Genomic DNA, 26,274 nt, shown 5'->3' on the forward strand with positions numbered 1-26,274 from the left:
CGTATATATGTGAAAGAATCACCCCCTACCAGTGTTTACGTTCCTTCGACTCGAGCGACCGCTAACTCGAGCGACTAGCAGCTGTGTAAACAAAACCAGGCCAACCAAAATTCAAAGCGACCCTGCATCTACGCGAATCGATGCGATAGCCACTAATGCATTCTAAAATCTTTTGTACCTCTCGTTATATAGTGAAAGTATTATCAATGGATTGATGATGGCTTTCCGAATAAATTTCTTTTTTTTTACTATTTTTACTTTTTCCAGAATCTACATACAGTTACAAAAGCATCCACCCACCTTATAAATGTAACATATTTTACGTATTTAATTAATGTTATATTCAAAATTATAGATTATAATCTATATTAATATAATCTTTGATAAATATACTTTACATTATAATTCACTGAAATATGTTATACTCATAATGTAGGCGGATACTTTTATGAGTAACCATAAATAAAATTGTAACTTTGTCTATAATTGAAATTTTTAATTTATGTACATTTAGACGTATAATTTATAGCAGTAGACGACAACCTTTTCGGAACGTGGATCAACTTAAGAATACTTTGTTCCCTCCGTACTAAAGAGATTATTTATTGAAGTACGAATATAACGAAATAAACCAATAATTAATACAAGAGTCTTGATTCACTCGTTTTTCATTTTCTTTCTAAAATGGATTTTACGTTTTTTTTCAGTTTTCATATCTTTCTTATCGTTTGTCCCTTCTATTGGCTGAAGAACGCAAATATAAATCGTCCGTAATAGGCCGGCCGTAAATATAAATTTATGTCACTCCATTCTAGAAGTTTTATTTCTGATCCCGTCACTCGTATTGCTGCAAAAACCGAACACAAGTACCTACTATATCGGCGTTATTCTGCATTTGAGAATTTATGAGCTATCGTGAATAAAAACCGAATCACTGAATTGAAACTGTGGAAGATAGCTTGGAATGTAAAATCAGATTGATACCGAATGTTATAAATAACCTGTTGCTCAAATTCGTTCGATACTTAAACAATGATTACCTCGAGAACGAGTGGATCATGACACACAGTATACAGAGTGTACGGCCACCCCTGGGAAAAATTTTAATGGAAGCTGCCAGAAGCTTCCAGTTTTAAAAATTCGCATATCAGGATTTATTTTCGTTATTTTCAATCGTAAGTAAAGTTACACAAATTTATTTTGTCATCTCTATCATTATAAAGTATCTCAGTCTCAAGAACTATATTCCAAACATCAGCAATGCCGTAATCGCGAAGATTACAGTAAAATCTCAATTATCGGAGCACCGATTATCCAACCATTCGATTATCCAAACATCGATTAACGGAATATTCGGTTATCGGATCACCGATTAACGGGGCGTACAATTATCTGAACAGTAGTCTCGAACAAGAGCAGAGGGAAATATACACAATGTTTTCATTTCGCTCATGCTTTCTTTCTCTATTATCTTTCTCTGAATTATCACGTAATATTTATTGATCACACTTCCCGAGTAAAGACCATGGTTTTTAAATTAAGATGTCGGTGAAACGAAAAGGTAGTTATCATCGGAAACGGAATATGAAATAATATAAATTAAAACCTAGCGAAACCATAATTGTATTAACAGTTAATTATAGAATTCCCAAGAGAGTTGGCCGCAATATAAAATGCAGAAACGTGAAATGAAATACCACGCTAAAAATCAAGCAATAAAATTAAAACGACTACGTAGTTCGATGAAAAATTGAAAGAAAGTTCCAGCTTTAACGCTACACTTTTTTCTTAAATTCAATATTTAAAAATGAATCATCTTCGCAATAAAACGGAGTTATTCGATTATTCGAACAGCGTATGCCACGATTTTATCCAATGATTATGATTTTGTTTAATTAATATTGAGAAAATATTACGAACGTGAATAATATCAACTATCATTCGGAAATGTTTTTGTAATTATTGTTGGGAGATGTGTTAAGTGAACAACTATCCACATTTATTTACCACGTGGTCACTAGCAAGTTCATTATTGCAAAGTTATAGTAAATCCTTTCTTGCCTCTCGTTTCGACTTTAGTTCTATCTACAAAAAATTAAAATCTAATTAATAAGTAATAACTTGAAATTCGATTGTTTCGCTCTACTTTGTAAGATAATGCTCTTTTCTTAATGGAAGCAGCCTGAAAGTGGGTAGTCAGATTTATGGAGTCGCTAGGGCACCGTATACAATAGTATTTCACATCGAGCGAAGTCTCATTGGTCGACAAAGAAGCTTTGAATTTTGACCAGGAAACTAACACACCGTTAACAGAAAAACTTTAAAAAGTACCTGAAGTCTACGTTTGACACGTCAAAATATCGATACGAAGTAATTTGTCATTTTTGTCAAAGAAAAATTATGTAATAATTACAACGTATGTATGTATATTGTGCAATATCTTATCCACTTATGCAGTGATAATTTAATATGAATATTTGTTACGGACACATTTTTTAGAAGAACTACAATATTTTCTCAGACTTTATTAATTCTCATACTAATTGGCGCTTTCATAACGGTATTACGGCTGCCATAGTTCTATTACGTAATTCGCGTACTCTGTTTAATTACGTTAACCTGATTTTTCCTCTGCCGACTTGAGAACTTTAAATTATTAATTGTTTCAAGCGAACGACGAACTCCTCTCTGTAATTTAAAGTTTACCTGAGAACGAATTTACAGTTTATACTACGAAGAAGCACCGTCGAATCAACAACCTCGTTAATAATATTATCAGTGTTAATAAACGACGCACCAGGAAATGCTCGAGTTTCTTTGTGCAATCTTCGTGAAAAAAGTAAATCATTATAACTTGCAATTCTATTTAATATTAAAGGTACGCTGCGAAACAAATTTCTTCTCATTTTTAAATAACTTATTTCCACTTTGTAGTAATTAAAAATTATCGATATACTGGTGCTCAATAGACTCTATGCAAAATTATATCACATTTTTTAATTTTACAAACACTATAGCTCTCAAGATGTTTCTATTATTGGTCTTTGAAAGGATATGTACTAATACAGGGTGTTCGACCACCCCTGGGAAAAATTTTAATGGGAGATTCTAGAGGCCAAAATAAGGCGAAAATCAAGAATACCAATTTGTTGATTGAGGCTTCGTTGAAAAGTTATTAACGTTTAAAGTTCCGCCTGTAGAACGGCAACTTGAAAACAGCTGCGTACGCGCGATAGTGGCTTTCACTCAGAAAACTGTAAGGCTGTCGATACGTCAGTGAGTAGAATCTCTCATGCTGAGTGAGAACCACTATCACGCGCACGCGAACTTTAAACGTTAATAACTCCTTAAAGAAGCCTCAATCAACAAATTGGTATTCTTGATTTTCGTCTTATTTTGGCCTCTAGAATCTCCCATTAAAATTTTTCCCAGGGGTGGTCGAACACCCTATATTTTAGGAAAGAATTTTGTCTTGTTCTTATAGATATAGATATGGATAATGTTGTTCCGTTATAAAATTAAAAAGTGTAATAGAGTTTTGAGCATAAGCATCACTCGTGTGTCGCGTTTATTAAGCACCAGAGGGAATCAGCCTTTAGTAAGATTGAATTTCGTGAGACAATTCCCAAAGCGTCACAATCATTGCACGAGATTGGTGAATTCCACAACGATTTATCGACCATACCGCGAAATGCACGCTATAGAACGTTTGACGCCATTTCCAGCCGTGACGTTCTTTTTATTGCCGCGAGCGATACAGAACGTCGTTCCGCTGTAGGATAATACGAAACAGGAACAGCAGAGTGCTTTATGAAAGTCGCGTCCAAATTTATCGCGTCCTCTTAAATAGACTTATACGCGTGCAAAGATAAATTTTTCGCGAACGTGCGACGAGTATTCCTCATGCTAGAATTTTAAAAGTGGATTTTGGCCTCCCTGTCCAAAACAGTGTCTTAATATTCCGTGCAAACTAGTTCAAGATAAATACAAATCGTCCACTGGAAATAAATAAACTAGTTATTTTTACATCAGTTCCATCAATTTCTTTTAACTTTCTTTTATCAAAAATAAACCTCTCGGAACTTTACGAAATGCTTCGACGATTTTCTTTAATTTCATTTTTTTAAATTGATTCTGGGATATTCTATTGTTTAAATTATAATTTAGTAGTACTAGCACTATTAATAGTAACAATATTATCATGGAAAACTATTATGTTTGTCACTATTTTAAAATTAAGAAATCTTCATTGCTAAGCTCTAAATACTGGAATAACTTTCCTCAAACGCAATGTGGCGACACTTCCTGCGTCCGCCAGAAGAGGGCTACGCTCTCTCGCAAGCACTCGGTCGATCATTTAATCTGTGTTGCCACAATAAATATAATAATTTAGTAATTTGTAGTGGAATGAAACAACTTTGTCTTTCTTTTACAGTAGCTCTTTACAGATGAAACATAAACGGATTACTATAGTTATATATAACTTATAATTGGAAGCAACTTCATGAGCAAATTTAGTTCCAAGTTATACAGATTCGAGATTGTCAGTTTCGTAGTTAAAAATACGTCTAATGGTTTGGATCTAAATGTAAATATCTAACTTTAAGATGTTTGCAGATTGGCATGTTGCCAAAGTGGAACACACGGATCGGTTGTCTCTACTAAAAGGTCCCGGATTTGCAGCGACTTAGATCAGTGTACGTTTTGAACTTCGAATCGATGAAGTTTTTAATTAGTGGAAAAGTTCGATAGGTTAGAACAAAGCAATTATAGCCAGATGATGGAACACTTTAACAATAGGGCACAATCTAATCGATAAATTCCAAAATTTCGGGTGTTCCATAGAAATTCTTGTACCGTAAAATAAAAAATATGCAATACGATTCGAAAATTTTTAATTAATCCGCTTAATTCCTATTGGCGGATCAATGGATTCGCATTTCATATGCAAAAGCTGCCATGGCCATTGATTAAGAAAATTTCTGCGACAATAGTGTATGAATAAAAAACCAAATTCAAAAATAGTTACTACTTTCAGAATCTTTTTCAGAATTGTACGAACGTTGATATTACAAAATTAACAAATACTTCATATTGTCAAGTATGAGCTAGATTATTTTTGAATATATATTTCTTTCCTCGTTTCTTGTTCAGAAAAATACTAAAGGTTCTTTTTAGAAAACTATTTAGATCTATATAAATGTATATGTTCTATAGGTTTACGATTTAATTAAAAATTGTATTATTTGAAAACCATCATGTTCATCACTATTTCTCTTAAAAACTATTGGTACAAAAATAAAGAGAAGGTTTAGAAAAAGTAATTCAAAAATGATTCAATAAAATTGTGAAAGTTAAGTTGCTTGGCAGTAAAAACGAAGATAAAGGCTCGATCAAGAAACAAAGTATGAAACACAGATTAATGCTTGTATGGTACAGCCCTATAGATATAAAACCTAATTTCCAATCCGTAAATAGTTACATCCATTGATTTTATCTATCGCGCTGCAATAAATTCTCTTTATCGTTTCTGTGACCCAATCTCAAATGTTATACCAAATTGTTACTCGACCGAAATACTATTCTATTGTAAGTACCATAAAGCCATAACGCAAGAACATGCTGTCGTATTACTAGAGCTCAGTTGCTATAAAAAGGAAATATGGAGTGGAGAACGAGCACGAATATTTATCGAGTCAAGCTCGTTTAGTGGTCCCGTTTAGGTCACTTGACACAGTCTTTGAATCTGCACTATTACATTTTAATAGAGGCTTTAGGGCCCCATTGCCATAAGGGCACTAGCCAAAAAGCTTTACAATATTGCAGTTAGTATTACGAGCTAAACAATCACCGCTTACAAAGATGTCACCTGCATGATATAAAACCATAAAATGAAAAATTTTATTTTTCAAACAGTGCAGAGTTTTGGCTTTGTAATTTTACTTTTGCAAAGTGAGAGATTATTTTGTTCGTTTTCCGCCACCAAACGAAACAACTGACGCGAAACATTCTACAAATGAAATACAATTATATTTAATTGCCACTGTTATGCCCACATCAAGCTTTATTTGTGGAAAATTGTCAAAAACAGAAAAATATTGGATAGTAAAAACAACACGGATGTTAGTACGCCACGCAAACGGAGCGTTATATTTCTAAGTATTAAAATTTCTCATTTCGTAACGAGAGCAATTTACCGCAGCATAAAATTTCACAACAAATCAGAATTCATTTGTAATCGAAAATAGATTTACATAGATTTACAATCAAAGAAAATATTTGTGACATCTTCGCTACGAAAATTAGTTTTACACTAATAAATATGAAACAAAGAAATGCTGCATTATAGTTGCCAGGTAACTTTTAAATTTACTAGTCGAAAAGCGAAGATACATTGAACTAACAACGAATAATTTAATAAAATAATCAGACTAAAAGTACCAGATAATTTATGTCGTGTATGATGTCAGTGTATGTTTATATTACTTCTCGAATATTAAAAGTCTTGTACTTCAAAGAGCTCGACCATGATGAATCGTAAAAAGAATTTCTAAACAAAAATGTCGTACTTTTAATTAAACACATATGTAAATACGAACTTTAGAACACATTCATGACTTTCTTCAAAAGAGTACGTTTCGTTGAATCTCTGCGTCCTAAAAACAGCGAGATATGATGGGATATAATCGACAATCCTTGAACCTTGGAAAAAGGAGACGCAGAAGTTTATCAAAATGTTAATACGAGATAAAGTAACGCGACACATATTTTCTATATTAAAGTTGAAAGCGTCCTAGAAACTGATTGAAGCCTTGCTAAAATACTGAGAAAAATGTACCTCGTATTATATTACATTGGAATTACCTGCTTTTAAATTCAGTAAAAGAAAACAGTATTACAATTCGTCAGAGTCAACACTTTTTTATGTTTATAAAACTTAACTTCATTGAAAATCTACTGTAAAATTATTTTTTCCTAAAATACATGTTTCTTGAACTTCGTTATTTAAACTACTATGTATTTTCATTAAATATCGTTGTTGATAAAGATACCTATACAGGATTTCTTGAGCTTGATCGAGAATTTTGATAAATTTTGGAATTTAAACTACAATTTAAACATAGCTTTTTGTCAGACTTAATAATTGTTTTATGAGCAGTTTCATTCATAAAGATCATTGCATACTTTTCTAATTAAATTTATGTAAAATTTTATCAAAGTAATAAATTATAAAATTATATTTAAATTGTTATTTAACGCGTATGTTACGATTAGGCCTGAAAGTATTAAGACACATTAATTTCGATAACCAAGTTTTAAAATTAGACTCCATCGACTGTCTTCGATAATTAAACTTCGCGTAAAATAAGGATCAGAACCATAAAATGAAAGTTCAGTGGCTTTCGACCTATCTTTCGGTTACGTTTATCTCGATAAAGAGCATTTTTGCACGTGTTACACCGATAAAGGCTTTTCTAGTCAAATGGCCACAAAATTAAGAGGAAAATATTTGGCCACCACCGCGCACAATTTTCGTTGTGAACTTAGTAACGGGTTAGAGTGCCGACGGTCGGAGAAAAAGACTTGGCTGAAGGCGCTCTGCAAAGAGAAAAGTACAACGAGATTCTTCCTGGAAAATACTGGTAACGGCGCAAAGCTTTTAGTGCAAAGAAGCACGAGAAACTGAGTGGAAGGTAGACAATTCTAAACTGACAACGCGAGAATCAAATGCCATGAGATTAACTACGATCAACTATTTCGCCTGAATTGTTGTCGACTCTGGCAAACTTATATGACTACGACACTTCATCGATTCGTCTTACGTTATTAAAAGGGGCGATTAAATATCTGCAAACTTGAATAATTTTGATAAACTAATTTAATCGAAATACGTAAAGAGCCTTTCAAAGCGCATGGCAATTTTCTGTTTCACATATAAGTACGAAATTAATTAATCTAGTATACAGGGTGTTAATGGGAGATTCTAGAGACCAAAATAAGACGACAATCAAGAATATCAATTTCTTGATTGAGGCTTCGTTAAAAAGTTATAGAAACATTTCCGGCCACACAGTATATTTTCGGTAAAGAATTTTTTTCTCGAAAGTACGTAGGATTTCGAGGGTATATGTATTCACCAAAAGTGATTGCAATTGCCCCCCGCAACCAAAAATAATTTTTCCAGAATGATTGGAAATTTTTCTTTTCGCCGAAAAATTTAAGCACCCTACCCCTGTCGATTTTTTTTAAAAATACGTTTTTCATTTTTAATAAATTTGTTTGAGGCTGAACGAAAAAGTTGTCTAATACTTTTTTGTAGGTACCCATGAGTTCTACTTCAGAGAAAAGTTTCATTGAAATATATTCACTATTGTAGGAGTTATGGCTGTTTAAAAATTGGACCATTTTTATGACGTTTTTCTAACTTTACGGGGTCAAGGAACAACTTTCCGAATATTTTTAGAATTTCTACATATTCTACACTAAAATACGCGTCGTTTGCCTTTTTAAACATTAAAATCGTCCAATCCGTTCAGAAGTTATGATGTTTTAAAGATTCGCATGAAATTTCAGGGATACACATCAGTGCTATGGTCAGACATTATATTTTCGGTAAAGAATTTTTTTCTCGAAAGTGCGTTGGATTTCGGTGGTATGTGTAATGACCAAAAATGCTTGTAATTAACCCCTGCAACTAAATGTAATTTTTTTAGTATGATTTGAAATGTTTTAATTCCGTCTAAAAATTTCAGTATCTACTCGAATTTTTTTCTCGAACATGAGTAGGATTTCGGGGGTACGTCTATTCACCAAAAATGCTTGTAATTAACCCCTGCAACTAAATGTAATTTTTTTAGTATGATTTGAAATTTTTTAATTTAATTTTTTAATAACTTTTTAACGAAGCCTCAGTCAAGAAATTGATATTCTTAATTTTCGTCTTATTTTGGCCTCTAGAATCTCCAATTACAGTTTTTCCCAGGGATGGCCGAACACCCTGTATAGTATTAACTGATTTATTATGAAAACGATTGTGGTGAGAGATTTCACTAAAGACTTTTGGAATTTTAATAAGTATTTTTTCAAACTTCTATTCTTGAATTTAACCGAAGTAAAAAATTAAATAAACCACGGGCACGAGCCTCTAAATAAGCTCTAAACCGTTCTCTGTGCAATAAAAAATAGCACTTTGAAATCACACCATAGATAAAGCTCCGCCAGAAATCGTCCCTGTACTAATAGTTCGTAAAAATTTCAGACAGCACGGGCAATTCGGTCGAATTTTCTCATTAAACCATGCGAAACATATTACCCGAGTAATAGTTTTTCATAACGCGAGATCGTTTTGGATATGGCCTGAATAAACACGTGGTGAACCGACCCCAAAGTGTTGGACTGCCGTGTTATAAAACAAAAGACGCCATTGCAGTGCTAAAACATGGCTGTCATAAAAAGGAAATATGAAGCGCAGAACGACCACAAAGATTTATCGAAAGAGTCAGGCGTAATGGTCTGGTATGGGTCATTTGATACGAATCTACTCATCGCTAGCTACACCCTTACCGTAGAACCTATCGGTATCTAGACTAAATTACCAGTTTCACATAGTGGTAGAAAAAGTGAGAAAAATCTTTGATCGAGATCATTCGCTGTAATATAAATGCGACACTATGAAATATAACAGTGTCTCGGTAATATGATATCTCTTTGTAACAGAGTTACAGAGTTACAAAGAGATATCATCGCTACTTTTAACGATACAAGAAAATGGATACACGGTGCACGTTATTATGCAAAACATCTTTTGTTGACATTTTTTTTTATTTTAACGCGGTTCAAATATTCAATGGAGTTTATTCTGCGACGTAATTTACAGTACTGTCTACGTTATATGATACAAAGGTTTCCTTAATCGATAGATTACATTCATTTAGGAAGGAATATACGCTACTACAAACAATCGCTACAGATTTCTGAAGGAGAAATTCTAAACATTAATCGACAGTGAAAGGGAAAAACCCTGCTTCCTCAATTCATCAATTAGTTTGTTGCTTTGGATATCGAGTAAGGGGCATTGCTATAACACATGGTTTGTATCCTAATTAAATTCCACTAACACTAAAACTACCGCCAATTATGGCGTCTTTATAATATAATGGGAATAAATGTTTATTAATTGTCTTATAGGAAACCACGGTAAAATTTACAAAAATTCAGTCGAGTAAATTTTTTACAATTTCGATTAGAAATTATGAATTTCGATAAGTTCGATTGTTCTAGTGTTAAGGAACTTCATGAATCGAATAAATTTCGAGATTATTCGACCGACGCCGCTACTTTCTACGCTAGAGCTGAAAGAAACGTGCGTCGTTGCTCACGGAACATTTGGAAAAGAAGAAAAAAGAGAATTTACCTTAAAAGTATCCTGCAGGTTTTGTACTCTACAGTGCATATATACTTCAGCGCCAAGTTGCACGGTAATGTTGCTCTCTGGATCTTCGAAAAAGGGCCTGGGCTCGGGAGTGCCGCCAGTATCTGTCGCGAAACTTTCCACCTCGTATACCTGTAATCCGAAGGAAGAATACGTTACAGAGCAGAAATTTCTCTTTCTTTTTACCGTCGACGCCAATGTATAATGTCTGATTATTAAAAAATTCGTAATTCAGAAGTTAAGTTCCAAATTATGTTCGTTGTTTTATGGCCTTATTTAAATTGCATTTTATCGTGAATTTCTTGCCAAAAAATATTGATTTTAGTATATAATTTTTATTCAATCATTTAAAGATATGACAAATTATTCTCAATTCTACTAAGACACTATGAAAGGAATAATATACATATTATATTTTCAAAAATAGAAAGAAAAACATTTCTTAGTTACATGTAAAATATATCTGAACGAATAGGGAAATCAAAATTCAACAAACTTAATCAAATAAATTGCTATAAAAATTGAAATTGATAACTGTTATTCTTAAAGTATTTACATACTCTGTGTAACGTATGTTTTCTAAAATTCTCGAGGGAATGAGTAGGACAAAATCTGCGCGAATGCAGTTTTTAAATTAGAAAGTAGACTCAGTAATGAATAAAATAGAATAAATTAGTAACTTAGCTCTAACAGAACACTAATCATCGAACATGCCATGTACGAAGAAACTTTATTATTCAAATTTATTATACGAAAGTCACGTAAATGTACGAGAAATCTTTACAGTTTCCCAACCTTGCACTGTTATTGGGTGATAACTGCATTGTACGGCACGTCGAGAGAAACGGTGTGAAAACTGTGACAGTAGCTTTTTCAAAAAGACATTTTAACTGCTCGTTCCAATTATGCAGCCGACTTACCTCGGTAAAAGGCGAGCTGAGCTCATGCCAGAACGACTTCGGCAGGTTTTCCAGTCCAGGAAACGGCTTACCACCTGAAACAATTTAGAACGAGATTATACGTTAGTCTGTCTAAGTTTTATTACTTAAATACAACGACGTAATTAAACTTGACCGCAAATTTACTGCCATCCTCGTTACAATTAATGAACGATATGCTTAATTATCCGAATGACTGTATCCGTGGAAACTCGATTAATTGATCCGTGTTCCATTATTCGATCGCGCTATCTTCTGCTATTAGAACAATTCTGGTAAAACATAAACTCGTGAATTGCGGCGACACGAGCATCACTTCTATCTGTAAATTTTAATCGTCGTCCCTGTTTCAGTCATAATATTGCAATTTATAGAAAATATTCACCAAAAATGATTGCCATTGACCCCTGCAACTAAAAATAATTTTCCAAGAACGATTTGAAATTTTTTAATTTTGTCGAAAAATTTGTCCACCTACTCGAATTTTTTTCTCGAAAATGGGTAGGATTTCGGGGGTATGTCTATTTACCAAAAATGATTGTAATTGACCCCTGCAACTAAAAATAATTTTTTCAGGACGATTTGAAATTTTCTTTTTCAGGGTAACCAGACAGTTGTGGTCAGACATTATATTTTCAGTAATTAATTTTTTTCTCAAAAGTGCGTAGGATTTCGAGGGTATGTCTATCCACCAAAAATGATTGTGACTGACCCTCGCAACCGAAAATAATTTTTCCGTGAATGATTTGAAATTTTTTAATAACTTTTTAACGAAGCCTCAATCAATAAATTGATATTCTTGATTTTCGTCTTATTTTGGCCTCTAGAATTTCCGATTAAAATTTTCCCCAGGAGTGGCCAAATACTCTGTATACTAATACGACTCTCAGAAAGGTAAATTAAGTAGTGAGAAGTAAATTAAAAGTAGATATTCGACATATAACTTTGTCACTAGCATGGGAGCATATGGCGACAGTTCTCATACTTGCCAGCATCTAATGCTTTTCCCTTTCCTTTCTTTTCCTCCACCACATAATTTTCAGAGTCACTTTGTATTATTTATAATCAATAAGATTAAAGGGAGAAGACTTAAAGAAGGTTAAGCAGTTTTGCTCAACTTCTCTCGTATTGACGTTCTAAAGTTAAAAAGGTGTCGATATCTCTAAAAAAATTTCGATTTTTCAAGAAGATCGCCGAAACACAATCCGAAGCACAGTTTTCACAAAGATTGCTCGAACCTAAAGTCCTTAAAAGTATCGTCTACGTTATAATATTGAGTCAAACCTTTTATAGATGCCAGTTAACATCGTTCCACGAGGTAAACAGCTGAAACTCGGATACGATAAGGGAACGAAACGCGAACGAAATGGGACCCCGATGGCGGCGATAATAAAAGTTTCCGACGTCACCGCTATAAATCACCACGTTAAGCCGAGTCCAAATGCGAATCGTGGCTTTGTCTTATCCTCCTTTGATCCGAGAAACAAAACGTTACCGTGCCCCTAGTCCCGAAAGAAAGATTCCCGCGCAAACACCAACGACCACGTCGTTAGCGTAATAGACGCAGAAAATCGAATTACTATGAGAACGGTCGCGAAGTTGGAGAACGAGTACATCGCAGTGGGAAAAGTTTTTCACTTTCCTACGGGCAGAAGGAAACTCCTTCGGCTGTCGGCGGATAGAATGGCCTTATCAGCAGCTAGCACACGCGACTCCACGCCAGTTTCCAAGACGATACACATAAATGTATTCCCTTCGCAAGGTTACACGGTATTTCAGATACGAGAACAAAAGCAAACTTTCGCGATCGACGGAAATAAGCGCTTCGCCGTGACAAAAAGTTGCCGAAGGTATAAATAGAAATATGCCTGCATTCTGGGGAATTACGGCGCCTGCTACATCGGAATCCGTACATTCCGTACGAGAGGATAAAATACTCAAAATTCACCGTCTTTGTGATTTTAAGTCGAATTCTGCCTTCTTGAGTCGCGGCGTAAGTTTGTATTTCTTTCGCGCGTTTTCAAGGCAGAGGCAGAAAAGACACGTGTTCCGTAAAAGTAGAATAAATTGAATCAACTACTTTAACTACTTCTTTTTTGTTAATTGGTGTTACGTCCTTGCTAATGGGTTTCAAACTCAGTAACAAATGAAATATAAATTAAAGAAAAAAGGAAGAATGAAGGAAATCCTATTATCATTATTATTTTTATAATCTTTGGAAAGACTTGTACGTGCGAAACATGATATTAGAGTAAGACAATTATAATGTTAAGAATATTATTTAAGTAATTAAGTTGCTTTAATTTAAGACTCTATTGTTATCTGTTAGTTCTCTACCGTTTCATTATTCGTATTTTATTTGAGTCAACAATATTTCGATGTACAGTATATTTTTCTTCGTTAAGAGACTAGTGACGAATGTCCATCAATTCAATCGCCTCTAGTCTGCTCCTCGTGTCAGTTCGGTACATACTGAATGACACTAAGCTCGGATGTGTCCGCGCATATATCGATAGAAATCTTGCATAAATCCTGTACTGATCGCATGGAGCATTCGCTACAGGCAAAATTGAAATACACGCGTGCTCTTCCATTTGCATTCAGCTCGGAGAAATTTGCCCGATTGTTAATTTACTGCCGTGCATTAATGCATCCGTCTGCACGCAGGGCACCAGAAATTCTGTCCTCGTTCGAATAAAAAAAAAAAACATTAACGAGCACCGATTGGTGCGTTCGCTAATTGTTCAATATTAAAAAGTGAAAATCCGAAAGCGTGTTACAAACATTAAACAAAATCAATTCGACAACTGTGTTTAGAATTTGTAATTGGGATTCGTCGATTCGGTAATATTAATACGCTAATCTTGAAGCTAATAATTGAAATGTGTAATGAGTGATGTATCGTTTTAATTATACGTTCTTTACATGAAAATAACTCTATTCATTTACAATATATATTATTTACACATTCTGTCGCGGTACTTATTGTTATTAATATTCTGTGTATCGGTGAAAACTAATTTTCATATAACATACAACCACACTTTTGAAACTGGCTGACATAGTATCACAAGTTTAGTTAAGTCACTTTAACGTTTATTCTTTTATTTCCTAGTCTTGAGATACACTCCTTCAAAATGGAAAAAAATGTTAAAAAGATCGTGCATCAAAATGTAAGGGGATCATTGTAAGAAAGCTTTAATTGGTTATTCGATGGTCAACAATGGTTGGACTATGGTCAGATGGTCAACTATGAGGTTGACATCAAGGTCAGTGATCCAGTGAAGACCAAGGAAATGCCAAAAAATAGGAAAAACCGAAATAATTCTTCTGCAGACAACCTTAACCGTTAACTTTGATGTTGGCCTCGACTTTGAGTCTCCCCACTCCTTCATTGCGTCACATACGTTCACTGCGGAAGAATTCTTCAGTCTCGCCGCGACTTCGGGGGCCTACACGTGGCCATAAGTGAACCGCTGGGGATTCCTGACCGCTGCTGACCACTGGCGACCACTGGCGACCACTGGTGACCTCTGCTGACCAGTACTGACCACTGCTGACCAGAACTGACCACTGCTGACCAGAACTGACCGCTACTGACCAGAAGTGACCAGAACTGACCACTACAGAAATGCTACTTGTAACTATGTATCAACGAGTAGTAAGTCCACTCCACTCATTTACCATATATTATTAGTACAAAATTTATTTATTTGTTTTATTTGATTATTTGGCGTCAAATTTGTCTGTCCATTCGGTTTTATTTCATCATTATGAATGTTTCGTTTCTCTCTTCCTACTTATACATTACTTTTCGAATCGGTATGATTGGTTTGATATATATAATATTATGTGGCAATGGTAATGAAGTATCGTGTTGATTCATTATCATATTTGTTTCTAAAACATTTATTAAATTTTGCTGGTACTGATTAGAATGGGATTTTCGTTCTTGGATTATTGTTCAAATTTTCGTAAAATTTTGCTGTGATACTTTGTTGAATAGTCTGGTATTTTCATTTTGGAATTATCTGGGAAATTGTTCTCACAATTTTACTAGGCGTGTAGTAATTGGAATTTGACCTAATGAGAAATGTCTCGTTGCTCAAAATTTGTTGACTCTTTGGCTAAGTACATCGACATCATTGTTTGATTCATTCGAACTTTTCTTTTGACGTTGGTTGTGAAATTGTTTTGACGTTTTCGCAAAATTTAATATTAATGGAATCTGGCTTGAGAACTTTCTAATTTCTCGCTGCATTAAATTTGTTGACTCTAACTGGGTACACCGACATCATTTCTCGATTAATCAGAATTTTTATTTTGTCGTTATTTGTGAAATTCTTATGATATACATCTTTTAATTTATTACCATTTTGACTGTCTCATCATATGCCAATTTTGTACATCCTTTTAGGTATGAATATTTCTAAATTTCGTAGCTACCCCAACTTATAGATTCTCATCTACTCCACTCTTCGATACATCAGCGCAATAAATCCACTACTTAGTAATCAATGGATTACATGGTGTTCATTAAATTTTTTTTTTTATATATTACTAATGTATGTATCAATTTTTGTTCCAGCTTAAATTCAGATTAATCGCAGGGACATCGAAGGAAGACGCCACAACCGCCGAGGGACATTTAATTCTAAGTCGATTAGATTTAAGCTTCGTCGCAAATCTTAAAATTAACGTCGAAGGTTTCTTTATTGCACGTATCTCCGCGTCCTACCAAGCAATTATTCAATAAGTAGCTTCTCTCTCGCTCGTTCCCCCGTTCCTAGCTTCGATTACCACTGTTTCATCAATTGAAACATGTGATCGGCCGTGTATCTGGTCCGAAAGATCTAATCGCCTTCCCTTGGTAGCTCGATCGAGGGAAAATGGTACTTCGCTGGAAGGTGTGGAGCTTCCGTTTCCTGCGGAAACTCACACCTTCCAGCGGGAGTCGACCTTGTCTCAGGTACTCTCTCTTTGTCAGACAGCCTAAGTCGGGTCCTTCGGGCTCCCGGCGGGTTGCGTTGGAGAAATGGAGACCTCGATTCAGGGTTGCAGCATCCGTTCTCCTATTGAGATCGAGTTAGCAACGGCAGTAGGTTCGATCCTCGGATCCGCTGCACGGTTCAGCATCGCGTCGCGTCGCGTCTCTCACGATTTAGCTTCACCCTTTTTTAACGAAATAATTGCTTGGTACAACAAAATCAGAACATCCAAGGAACTTTGTTTCCTTCTATCGTCCGAATTTTAGTTTTAACTCGGCTAGACTTAAGCTTTGACGTTAATTTTAAGTTTCTACTGCACGCGTCTCCCAACATTGCCAAGCAATTATAAAACAAATAGCTTCTCTCAACTCCGTATCTCGTTTCTCGCTTCGATCACCGCTGTTCCATCGATTGAAACATGTGATCGGCCGTGCAGTTGGTCCGAAAGATCTAACCGCCTTCCCTTGGTAGCTCGATCGAAGGAAAATGGTACTTCGTTGGAAGGTGTGGAGTATCCGTTTTCTGCGGAAACGCATACCTTCCATTTCTCGGAGTATCCGTTTTCCTATCGAGATCGAGATATCAAGGGCAGTCGATTCGATCCAAAGATCCGCTGCACGGTTCAACATCGCGTCGCGTCGCGTCTCCCTTGATTTAGCTTCATCCCTCTTTCAAACAAAATAATTACTTGGCACAACTAAACTAGAAGATCGAAGGAACGTTTGCTTCCTTCTATCTCTCTAGTTTAGTCATCTAGCTTGTAAGAATGTAAAAGGGAGATCGATGGAACTTTGATTCCATCTATCTCTCTTCGGGTCTCCACTCGTAGCAACCTCCACGTGGTGAGACCTGGTAATCGGTGTTACCCACGATGGAAAAGTTCTTCTTCGTGGGTAACACCGAGCTAATGGCTGCGAATTTAAAATAGTTTCTTTAAACAAAATTATTTACCCCTCGACGTACCATTTAATTTCGAATAATTTTTCAAACGTATACTACTTACTTTTGTTTACGAGTTGTTTGCCACGAGAAAGAATAGATTTGCTTTAAGAATACCTCGTGAATGTAAAAATGTTCATTTAATATACAAGACTTGACATCAAGAATTGTAATAAGTCAGACACGTTATTGTACGACAAAGGGTTAATAATACTCTGTACACCATGTAAGGGAAGTAAGACTTTTCTACTTTTCTGAAGTTCAATTGATCACTTGTTTTTTCACCAAATCGTAAAAAAATGGAGGGACAACTGCCCCTGGCAATACTCATATTCTCCAAGGTTTCTATTATAGAAAACTGGCAGGTTCTAATTTCCGATTTTGACACGAATTGCTACAACTCGTCGGAGGAAGAGGCGAAGCTCAGCTCCGCAGTTTTAGAGAAAAAAAATGAGATTCTCGTACGAAAATGGAAAAATAGAAGAATAAAGATCGACGATATAGAATCAAATCCGTAAGTCACAATGCAAGAATCGGTCTTTACGCCGTTCTTGGCACTGTGTGTAGGATAGGAAGAAGTAATAAAGTCAGTAACCCCAGCGTCTTTCCCTTTGAGCCGAAACCGGGAAACTGAGCAATCTCGCCGGTTATAAAGGCCACGGCTGAAAGAGACATAGTCAACTGGCAGGGAAATAAAGTGAGGAAAATAGCATCCGAAAGACCACAAGGCCGCGCAATATCACTCCATCAAATTCGGCGATTCAAACGACATCGCGCTCGACGGAATCGTTCGCCTAGAAAGACTTAGAACACGAGTAGATCCTCTTTCATTTCCTCGAAGAAGATCCCCGGGACGACTTAACGGACGCACCTGAAAATTATTTTCTCAACTGATCGTTCTTAGCCGGCTACCTCTTTTTCTCTCGATTCCCAAGCGTATTCTTAGGTTTCACCCCCACCTCCCCCTGGACCGTGCCGATGCTTTGTCCCCTCCGGTTGATCTCCTTTACTCTCGTTCTAACTATTTCTTGAAGAACGACAGGATAATCCTCGAGAAATTTATCAGCAACGGCGAGAGAGTACCCCGTCGTCCTTTTTCAGCAGGACCAATCTCGCGAGGTGAATTCTCCCGCTGTAGCAGAGGCGCCCCGAGAAAAGGAACGCAGGGACTTGTAATATCTGCTAGGAAGATGGGGCACATAATCTCGCCCGGAAGGATAAACCTGGTTAGTGGACAAGATTTCGAAATACGTCCGAGCAAATGTCGCCGCGGAATTACTCCTCCGGTTCGAAATCGGCCCTCCGATGGAGAGGAAATTGTTCCATAGTTGGATCATACGAGGTGGCCACCAAGGTCCACTGGATAATATAATAACTCATAATCGAAGATAAAATCAATTCGGTTATTATTAACAAAAGTTTTTCATACAGTTACTCCCACTCGTATTCGTGCACTATAATGATGTTTCGCTGTAAATGAAATGAACCTTGTTTCCCGTGAATTCTTCCCATTTATTTTTACCAAATATTGTTCATTGCACTGTGTTACTTCTATTTACGAAGTAATTTTTTAAAAATATTAACAGGTGAGTAATGCCCAACTATAAAATCGATTGAGTGTACAAATCAACAATACACGTTGTGTTTTGAACAACTTCTTTTTCAGAATTTTATTGATAACAATTTGAATAGTGTGTGTGATACTAGCCTACGTAGAATGTATATCTTTAATACATTCGTTGACTCAGGGTCCCTATCTATGTATATGTTTGAATTTATCCTGCATTTTGTATGCCATGGATTTAATATCTCTTTACCTACATTTATCACAGAATGATGTTCACGATGAATTGGTAGTTTTAGACTATGGCCTGTGATACATTTAATTTTCCGGGAAAATTATAAAACACAGAGACCTATTTTTAGAAATTACTGTTTGTACATTCGTATTTCTATTTTCTATTTCATACTAAATGCAGTATATGTCCACGATGTTTTTAATCTTTCGTCCATTCATACCCACCCTCTCACAATCAGTCTTATCTTCTATGCATTGTTTTATAAGTTACAATACTCTTGTCTGCTTATAACTAGTTACTTTGGTAATATATTCGTACTAACGAATGGGAGTAACTGTTTCTGTTACTAGAAATTAACGCGTGGAAAATATCAAAATATTTTCCATTATATCAATTATCAGGGGTACCGGAACGTAAGTCGCATCGATCCGACGTTCGTCGATCAATTTAGTAGTATTATAGTTTGGCATGACTTTAAATTATTGAAATAACGAAGAGAATCGAAAGCTTACGTTTGAAGAGTCGGAATAAAACACGCGTAATATTTCAAACTGATTGACTTTACAATTTTCTCGAAAGAAAAAACTTAGAGAAATCCTGTCTTTTGGAATCGAAAGCTGAAAATCCCCTTAAATTTTTCCGTGAGCTGTCTTGTTATGTTTCCTCCTCCAATTGGGCGAAACGTAAAATTTATCAAAGGGAAGAATTTTCCCTGTCTCGTTCGTTCTCAGTTGACAAAATTATAGAAAATTCGTTTGAATGGAAGTTTGCTCTACTCCCGGCTGAATAAAAAAAAAAGACCATTACGTGAGAACTTCTCGAAAGAAAATATTCTTCCAGAGAGCAAAGAAACGACTGGTGGAATCTTCGTTAATATTTTACATGCAGTCTCTTGCGTAAAGAAAGAAGGGCCATCCTTTCCCTCGGACAGGAGATCTTTTAGAAAATTTATTTTAAGACGCGTCAAAGCTGTTGTTTCCATCGTTAAAAGAATAATCCTTGCTCCTTTGTTTTCAAGCAACAAACTTCTGTCTCTTGTACAATTACCAACAAAATAATGAATAAACTGCTACTCAGTGTTTTCTGCGTTTCCTTCTTCGAATATGCACGAAGAAGGCACTGTACTGTTCATTTTAGTACATTCGTGCGACTGAATTTATAAATAAATAAACACAAACTAGTATTAATCAAAGTATGACACATATTTTTTACAACAAAAATCAAAACAAGCAATTAGCTTCAGAAATGAAAAAAAAAGAAATACAGACTTTACTTTATCGCAATTATTAATAATTGTACTCAAAAATACACTTCAGGGCGGATAAAATTATATTCTTGTTTTCCTAAATATTTATTTTATTTCGGGGTATATTTCGTTTAAAACAGAGATTTTCAAAATTCGTGACGTCAAAGTAAATTGAGACGAACCTCTAAAAATGATTGTGGATGGCTATCTTTAATGTTTACAATTACTCGAATAAATATAGATCGAAATAAAAATAGCAAGGTTCCAAGCTCAATTATTCAGCATGATTTGCCTCATATACATATTCGTATAATACGATTATGAATGAAAGGAATATCTGCTTATATTTAATATTCGTTTTCATTTTAATTTTTATTTGAATTTATCATTTTTATTATCGAAAAGAGAGGTTTTCAAAATTTGTAACACTAAAATAAATTGAAACGAACCTATAAAAATAATTGTGGGAGGCTATCTTTAATGTTTGCAATTACTCGAATAAATATAGATCGAAATAAAAATAGCAAATTATTCAGTTATTCAGCATGGTTTGCCTCATATACGTATTCATATAATACGATTATGAATGAAAGGAATATCTGTTTATATTTAATATTCGTTTTCAATTTAATTTTGTTATTTCTTCACAGTATCGAGAAAAATTCTATATTTTAAGATTGTTATTGTCGAAACTACTCGCTGACATTGCTGGAAACAAACTTGCACTGCCAAATTCTCGATAATGGCCGAAAGTTCGCTAATCGTTAAAACCCGATAAATCATCAATGTTCTTCTTCGATTCAGGCATTTTGGTCGATAATGTAAGGGCTGTCTCGGATCGAAAACTACGGTGGGGTTCAACGCGGTGGTTTGTCGCTCAATACAGCGTCGAATTTATGGATCCTGTCCATAGCCGTGGGATTTATGGGAATCCAATGCCTTAATTGGAAAATTATAGGACAATGTCTGGGAACCGACCGTTCGGCCCGAAGTTCGTTATTCAGCGCGTATAATCTACCCCTCATCGGTAGCCGACTTTCACAGCCGTACCTCTGTATTTTCAGCCTCGATAAGAGAGTACGACACCCTCAGACAAAGATAATATAACGACCACTCGTGACTTTCATGAAAATAATGAAATTGCAGTTCAAACAAACCTTTATCGTTCAGTGACGAAGCGTGATTGTTTTAACGTCGCGTCGTCTCATTGTACGAGGATTGTTTGAAAAGTTCGCGGCCTCGTCCATTGCAGGTGATACTCATCAAGCCTTGTTTACTTATCTTGAAATGTCATTTGCTTCATATTTTATGTCGATAAGTCCCGCAGTTTGCCGAAGAAGTTAATTTAAAACAAATCTACTTCGCTGCCCATCGTGAAATGGAAAACATCGAACATTGTGACGTGATTAAATTTTACGCTGAGGCTTAACACCGACTTTAACAGAAACTTTAGTCAGATGATAAACAAATGGACGTTTATTAATTAAATTATCTATACAATTAAAGTTGAATTTATTTAAGACTCGAAAAAGTACGTTTTCGTATTTATAATCGTAAACCTTTCAAGTGACCCTCGTATATCCTTGTAGATAAATTAGAAATTTATTGCCAGTGACAAAGTTATATTTCGAATATCTCACTCCTGGGAAAATTTTAATGGGGGATTCTAGAGGCCAAAATAAGACGAAAATCAATTTGTTGATGAAGTCTTCGTTAAAGAGTTATTAACGTTTAAAGTTCCGACCCTACTGAATTTTTTTCTCGAAAATGCGCAAGATTTCGGGGGTATGTCTGTTCACCAAAAATGATTGTAATTGACCCCTGCAACCGAAAATAATTTTTCCAGAATGATTTGAAACTTTTCATTTTCGCCGAAAAATTTAAGCACCTACCCCTGTCGATTTTTCTTAAAAATTCCTTTTTCATTTTTAGTAATTTTGTTTGACACCCTACAGAAAAGTTGTCTAATATTTTTTTGTAGGTGCCCATGAGCTCTACTTCAGAAAACAGTTTCATTAAAATATATTCACAATTGTAGGAGTTATGGCTGTTTGAAAATTGGACCATTTTTATGGAATTTTTCTCATTTTGCGGGGTCAAGGACCAACTTTTCGAATATTTTTGCGATTTATACTTATTCTCCACCAAAATACGCGTAGTTTGCTTTTTTAAACATTAAAATCGTCCAATCCGTTCAGAAGTTATGATGTTTTAAAGATACGCATGAAATTTCAGTGAAACATATCAACGCTATAGTCAGACATGAAAGTTTCGGTAATGAATTTTTTTCTCGAAACTGAGTAGGATTTCGGAGGTATGTCTCGTGACCAAAAATGCTTGTAATTGACCCCTGCAATTAAAAATAATTTTTCCAAGACGATTCAAAAGTCTTTTTTTTCACCCAAAACTTTCAGCACTTACTCGAATTTGTTTCTCGAAAGTGAATAGGATTTCGGAAGTATGTGTATTCACCAAAAATGATTGTAATTGACCCCCGCAACCGAAAATAATTTTTCCAGAACGATTTGAAATTTTTGAATTTAATTGTTAATAACTTTTTAACGAATCCTCCATCGAGTTATTGGTATTCTTGATTTTCGTTTTATTTTGGCCTCTAAAATCCTCTATTAAAATTTTTCCCAGGGGTGGCCGAACACCCTGTATAGTATTCTAATAATTACGGAGGAAATAGTTATTTTGTTAATTTATAATATATTTTTATGGAGCTTCATGTTATCAGCTTTTATTTCATTTCACTAACGATTCGTTTACACAAAAATGACAGATATGATTGACACAAAATTGACGGAAATATTTGAAAAATCGGAAAGAATAAATTTTTCGACACGCGTCTATTAAACTTGTTATATTGATTTATTAATTCATACCTCTAGCGTTTTAACACACTGTACGCTGTTATTATCTATTAGTTACAGTTTGATACAGAGCTGGAGGGTAAACTAAATTCTGATGTAATCATAGTTGGTAGATAACAAACTGTACCATTAACTCGCTTGTATCAGACAGAAAAATGCAAAATATGCTCGTACAAATAAATCACACTGACAAATTGTTTCTCTTCTCTTTTTTGCGATAAGCAAGCAACATAATGTCATTGCTGCTTACTCCCTCTGTTTGCACGCCGTTTAAAAACAAATGGCTCGCTCTAGTGATAATTTCCGGCCAACGCACATGCATATAACGATGCAAACGAGTCAAGTAAGCTCGTTCGAAAAGCTTTTACTTTCCCGGGATCAAGATAACGATATCAAAATTTTCACGCTTCTACCAAAGGAATGAGTAATAAATTTGCAAAATTTGTCGCGTCTAACAATGCAATGCAATTACTTTTTTGTAACTGGAAACGTTTAATATTTACTGCACTGCTTTATAATGAAAAGAAGAATATTCATAAACTCTTTACGAGGATGCAGTAAATTTGTTTTGCAGTTTAATGTAAAATTTTTGTTACTTTAATGTAAAATCAAGAGGTATACGTACCTAGTGAACCGGCGACGTACAAAAAGTGCAGCTGGTGAACCAAAATGGAGGCCACCACGGCCGTAAGACGACACAGCATCGTAGCAGATCCTCAACTCATCTCTGTTTCGAAAGTTTGGGCACGGCACTTTTATTCTCCTTCTAATCTGAAATGTCAAAAATCACTAACTATAACATACAATCTCGATAAGTAATATTAATTTAAGAAAAAAATGGATTTAAATACAAAAATTTTAAATATAGAATCTTCGTAGTAAAAAATTCATTCTCCCCTATATTAGACTTTTTTCAAATTCACCGAGCCAATTCAGAAAAAAACTTGTTAACCTTATTGTAAACCATACTATTTGTGATTCTTATTTAATTCTTCCGTGCTGTATTATATGTACACTCTAATGGATATTACCCATAAATTATCGTTATCGTTAAAAGAGTGTCGAACTGCTTGGAGTGTCGCAGTCTACAGTATCCAAATTAATATCTGAAATTGAATCTTATCGTCTGGTAATTAAAGATAAAGCACTAGACGAGACGGATGCGGTCGTTAATTATACTCGGTTCCCTCACTGCACAATGTCAAACGATCCTACCAAGCCTACGGAAATCCCCCTGGACTTTGAAATAACACCTCCGGTTGCCTGGGGCTGACCCAATCGGGTTCACGAGACACAAAGCCTCCCTGGGCAGAGATCAATGCGTTACTCGACCGACCTGTGTATGTGTCCGAGAAAAAGGATCGTCATCCCTTTTGGTCCCGGATTAACAGTTTAACACACTCGGAACCTAGTCCTATCATGTGTCCCATTTCCTCACAAATATGCTCGCAATGAATTCGTAACGACCTCGTTTCGTCGAAAATTGATATTACAGTGGAACCTCTATTATCAAAACATCCACTACACGAATGTTTCACGGTATCCAAACACTATTATTCGAACGTTCTATCGTCCAAACCGAGCAGTTTCTTCCAAAATAATCGTCCTCTTATCGAAACGTTTTCCCTTATCGATAAAAACTAATTCTTCAGCAAAAGAATTCGAATCCTACGCCCCATTTGATCTTCGAGTTATAGATTTATATTGAAATAATTCTTTCGAAAGATGCGAATGGTTAAAAACCCAGTATCTGATGTCGAATCTTGTATTTTAATTTTGTGTATACTTCCCTGAAACAATTATGTTGCACGGAGAAATTCATCATCGATTTAATCAAATTATTAAAAAAGAATTAGCAAGATAGACGTTTGTATTAGATCGAAGAGCAACGATTTTTAACAGAGTAATTTCATTTCGAATTAATTCTTTATTTATATACGACGATAGATAGACTGTTATATTTTCGTAATTTCATTAGATTGACAGTATCATTACGACTTTGTATGATTTGTAATTCATGACAATGCAAGCTTCAGTTTCGATGACAAGAAGCATCTGTGTTATGTCTGGATTAGGATGGGAAGAGATTGTTTAATCCGTAATGAGCCACTCCGCGTTTCCTTACGTGATCTTTGAAATTCCAAAATTGATCTATGATAACACTTAGGTTTTTAATGGGTGCTTCGGAGTGAATTTCCCGCGAATTAAGACGTATGGTAAGAGGGGAAACTTTTTGCTGAAGAGATTTAGAACCGGCTGGGAGCAAAGAAGATTTATTGGGGTTCGATTTTAGACCGTGAGCGTGAGTCTACTTGTATATACGTTCCCAGTCGGGCAATGTCGGCGCTATCAAGATCAAGTATTTTAATTATTAACGTGTCGTGAGCGTGCGTAAAAATTTGTATAGAACCAGTAGAAAGCAATAATAACAGTCGGTTGTAACATATGGGTTTCGAAATTATTGATTTATGACCAGAATAAATGGTCAGTAAAGCAGCAAGAATTCACTTTTCAAGATCATCGAAACTGACGAGTTTGCATTTGACAATAAATAAGACGAGGTCTTGCAGATCCATAAATATTTTCGTTAACTTCGAAATATTTAAAAATTGTATATTTATGTATATTAATAAAAAATTGTGATTATCTTAGACGAATTTGTATCACTGTACTAAAAACTATTTCTAAAAGCGAACTACAGGTTTAGTGTTAACAGAGAAAGTCCACACGACTATGCTGCCACTATATTTAATACTTCAATACACGATTCTAAAGCTCAATCTTCTTTTGATCGGCGAACAAATACTCTCTTTTTTAAGCCGAATATTCTGTATTTCGACCCATCTGTCTATAGAACCTTGTTCCACTATCCCACGTTACAGATTTTTTGAATTTTTATCTATTTCGATCTACCCTACCTGTATTTAATCGTCACTTTCAATGGTTTATTCCAACTATAATTTATCGTGCAGTTAAATGTCGATTTTGTTTAGACAACACTTTGATATGGCTATCGTCATAACTTGTAATCACTTTGGATCACTCAATATTTTTTC

At 35.1% G+C, this 26,274-nt stretch overlaps 1 protein-coding gene across 1 annotated transcript in view; it reads right to left on the reverse strand.

Annotated features, from left to right (window-relative positions):
- Window positions 1-26,274, reverse strand: part of LOC143351614 (zwei Ig domain protein zig-8) — a 490,804-nt gene that overhangs the window by 347,697 nt on the left and 116,833 nt on the right. The window contains exons 3-5 of the mRNA XM_076783363.1: window positions 23,844-23,989; window positions 11,353-11,426; window positions 10,415-10,564 (exon numbers count right to left, since the gene is read on the reverse strand). Coding sequence (XP_076639478.1) covers window positions 10,415-10,564; window positions 11,353-11,426; window positions 23,844-23,922 — 303 coding nt within the window. The 5' untranslated portion in view covers window positions 23,923-23,989. The remainder of the gene's footprint in view (window positions 1-10,414; window positions 10,565-11,352; window positions 11,427-23,843; window positions 23,990-26,274) is intronic.

Source organism: Colletes latitarsis, chromosome 1, assembly GCF_051014445.1.
Source record: "Colletes latitarsis isolate SP2378_abdomen chromosome 1, iyColLati1, whole genome shotgun sequence".
Taxonomy (NCBI): Eukaryota; Metazoa; Arthropoda; class Insecta; order Hymenoptera; family Colletidae; genus Colletes; species Colletes latitarsis.